Source organism: Mastigoproctus giganteus, chromosome 2 (genome assembly GCF_048544385.1).
Source record: "Mastigoproctus giganteus isolate SK-2022 chromosome 2, ASM4854438v1, whole genome shotgun sequence".
Lineage (NCBI taxonomy): Eukaryota > Metazoa > Arthropoda > Arachnida > Uropygi > Thelyphonidae > Mastigoproctus > Mastigoproctus giganteus.
Genome location: NC_143576.1, coordinates 140,200,018 through 140,202,947, shown reverse-complemented (window position 1 = coordinate 140,202,947; position 2,930 = coordinate 140,200,018). Strand labels below are relative to the sequence as shown.

At 37.0% G+C, this 2,930-nt stretch overlaps 1 protein-coding gene across 1 annotated transcript; it reads left to right on the top strand.

Annotated features, from left to right (window-relative positions):
- Nucleotides 1-419: 419 nt before the first annotated feature.
- Nucleotides 420-1,427, top strand: LOC150089614 (uncharacterized). Its single transcript, XM_090390048.1, has one exon. It carries the CDS (start codon nt 420-422, stop codon nt 1,425-1,427), a length of 1,008 nt encoding a protein of 335 aa, XP_090246174.1.
- The last annotated feature ends 1,503 nt before the right edge of the window (nt 1,428-2,930 follow it).

The following is a 2,930-nucleotide window of genomic DNA, read 5'->3' as shown; positions in this document are numbered from 1 at the left end:
GTGGAAAAGTTCAGAGGAATTTTTATCGTTTTTTTCACAACGCGGCTGAGTTAGTCGGTCTCAGGCTTCATGGTGTTTTCTTCCGGAAATTCGGGGTTTTTTGAGTCCCGCAAACAGGCAAATTAACTGCAGAATCACTCAGTTCACAGATAGACTATACTGACACCTCATAGACAGTGTTTTGGGCTTAACACACACATTCGTAATATTCTGTAATATTACCTTTATTAAACTGTACCTTAATTACCTATCGTATTTGCATATTGGGCTTGCTGTCTTCTAAAACAAAAGTCTATTTTTTCGATAATTGTTGTTAAGATATGTCTATCAGTTAATAAAATAATATGTGAAGTGTGTCTGTTTTTTCCACCGGAATCGGGCAGGAATTGTGCATTATTCCCATGAGGGTTCTTCTTAATATGTACTTTGTACGCTATCGAACAATTGCTTCTGGAATGCTGTATTCGGGAATGGGCATTGGAGCCTTGGTAATGTCCTTTCTGATCGACTTTCTGCTTATAAATTTTGGAATAAGGGGAACTTTCTTAATTATCTCTGCAACAGCAATTAATGCTCTCCCTCTTGCATTATTGCTGTACACTCCCTCATGGGTCACAAAGCAGATGGCAGTGCCCCACGTACAGTCGGAAAGTAGTTCTTCACGTAATGATCAGATTGAGACAAAAATTGCAGTATCGAACATACCGCGCAAGGAGAATACAAATTTTCATCGAAACAATTGTGCCATTGAATTTGGAAACAGCAGCGGTGAAGGAGATTCTTTTCCATCCAAAGAATTAAAGAATTCTTCGAGGCCTTCAGAGAATTCTATTGTTGCATTCGATTGCCAATATAGAAAGCGAAAACCAGGAAGTGCTGCATCCACCTTAAGAAACAATTGTTTAAATTATACCAAAAAATATCTACTGGACGTTCGGATTCTGCTGTCAGATCCATTGTATTTAGCGATTCTTCTCACCGAGGCATTGTGGACATTATCACACGATTGCGTAAACACCGTGATTCTTGATTTTGCAGCGGACAGAGGAATTCCCCAGTCCAGATCAGCATTCATTATTTCCTTTGCTGCTGGAGTAGATTTAGTTGGCCACGTATGTCTAGGATGGATCACTGACAGTGGATTTCTGTCTAAAAAGAACTTCGTAGTTATCAATTTGGTGCTTTATGGTATTTCCACTGCCGTTCTTCCTCTGTCTAATGGATTCGGGATGCTCATTGCCCTGTTGTTTGTGTACTCCCTTTTAAATGGATCACTAGTGATTATGTTTACTCCACTAATTGCTCACTACCTGTTGCCGCAACATCAATTCACTGCCATGGGAATTAGAGGATTTATAACAGGCATTCTTCTGACAATGACAATGACTCCCCTTACCGGTATGTTCCACGGATTGCTTTTTTCATAAGAAAATTATATTAACCAAATATGTACTTTCATACTCTGTTCCTCGTACAATCCAATGATGTTTGAGACTTTTTTGATATAAGAGGCAGTTGGAAAAACAATGAGATTAGATTTTAAAAGCAAAAGGGTTTTTACTGAAAACTTTACTAGCATTTGTTTACATTTTTTAGTCAGACTGACTATTTATAATTCCGAGAGAGAGAGAGAGAGAGAGAGAGAGAGAGAGTTTATGAGATTCTTCCGGTCAAACGCGTAGCTTTTTGCATAGCAACGTCACTAATTTTTCACTAAGACTGAAGACTACAAAAATATTATCCTCTATTCATATAATAGTGTACTGTATATTTTAATTTGTTATGTCTGAGTTATTATAAACGTTATATGATAAACGCTGCGTAATATGATGAGCATAATCGAGAGGTCATAATCGACTATTTCCATTATAGCAAATCATTCGTTATTTCTATCGTACTCATATCATAAAATTTATGTAAAATTATTAGCTTATGAAAAATCATTCAATTATGCCCAGACGAATCTTACCTAACCCACTGAAATCATAATCAATATAATTAATATACTCAAAGCACTGCAAATCGCTTTGTAGCATTTCAGTTCCCAGATTGGCTCCAAACAATGTTAAATGATCTTTTAGATTAATAGGAACAATAAATATAGTAGCTATAAGTGTTTTGGACATACACTATCCTCCAAATGGATTGAGACTGGACATCACTGGGAAATAATGGCTAATTCCAGAGGTAACATGATACGTAGATATCAATACTAGTTAAAAGTAAGATGTAAAAGGCATGAATACTCAACGACAGGTAGAACAGGACGAGAAAAGGGCCAATTCTTTCACCAAAGGTGCAATAGTAGGCTATCGCGTAGCAGATATGCAAATTCGCCTGATAGCTGAGAGAGATTAAACTGTTGAAAGTGTACACTAAAGCGCATGTTCATTCCAATAAAGGCAGAAAACCATTAATTACAGTCAGAAAGACCAAGAAGCATCACCAAACCTTCATAGATTGGGATGATATGGTTACTCCTCTACTCATAAACGAAAATCGTCTCCTAGAAATGCACTTTACCATCTATTCTGGTGCAAAAACGAAGGCATTGAATTAGAGTAGTAGCAGTTCTGGGTTAATCATTTATTAGTATGTTCAAAGATTAGATTAATCAGACTGTATTGCACCACAATGAAATACCGTGATGGTATGTCTCTTGTTCGCTCTTTGGACGACTAGTGTTTTATTATGCGTATCGATGTAGCTTTGATGAAACTGTCTATTATGTCATTCTCAACAATTCTCCTCTCCAAAGAATTGCATTGTGGCATTTCTTTGGAGAGCGATTGTCTTTCTAATTAGTATGACAAGGCTCCGTATTAAAAAGCACGCCTGTATAACGATAGTTCGAGGAGAATAATGTAGTGAACCTCTCGAAATATCTTTGAAATGATTTGGAACAACAATTGTGAGCCAGACCATGATGT

Bases quoted from the DNA above. Each gene is read 5' to 3' on its own strand.
- LOC150089614 (XM_090390048.1), top strand. From the start codon at position 420: ATGTACTTTGTACGCTATCGAACAATTGCTTCTGGAATGCTGTATTCG.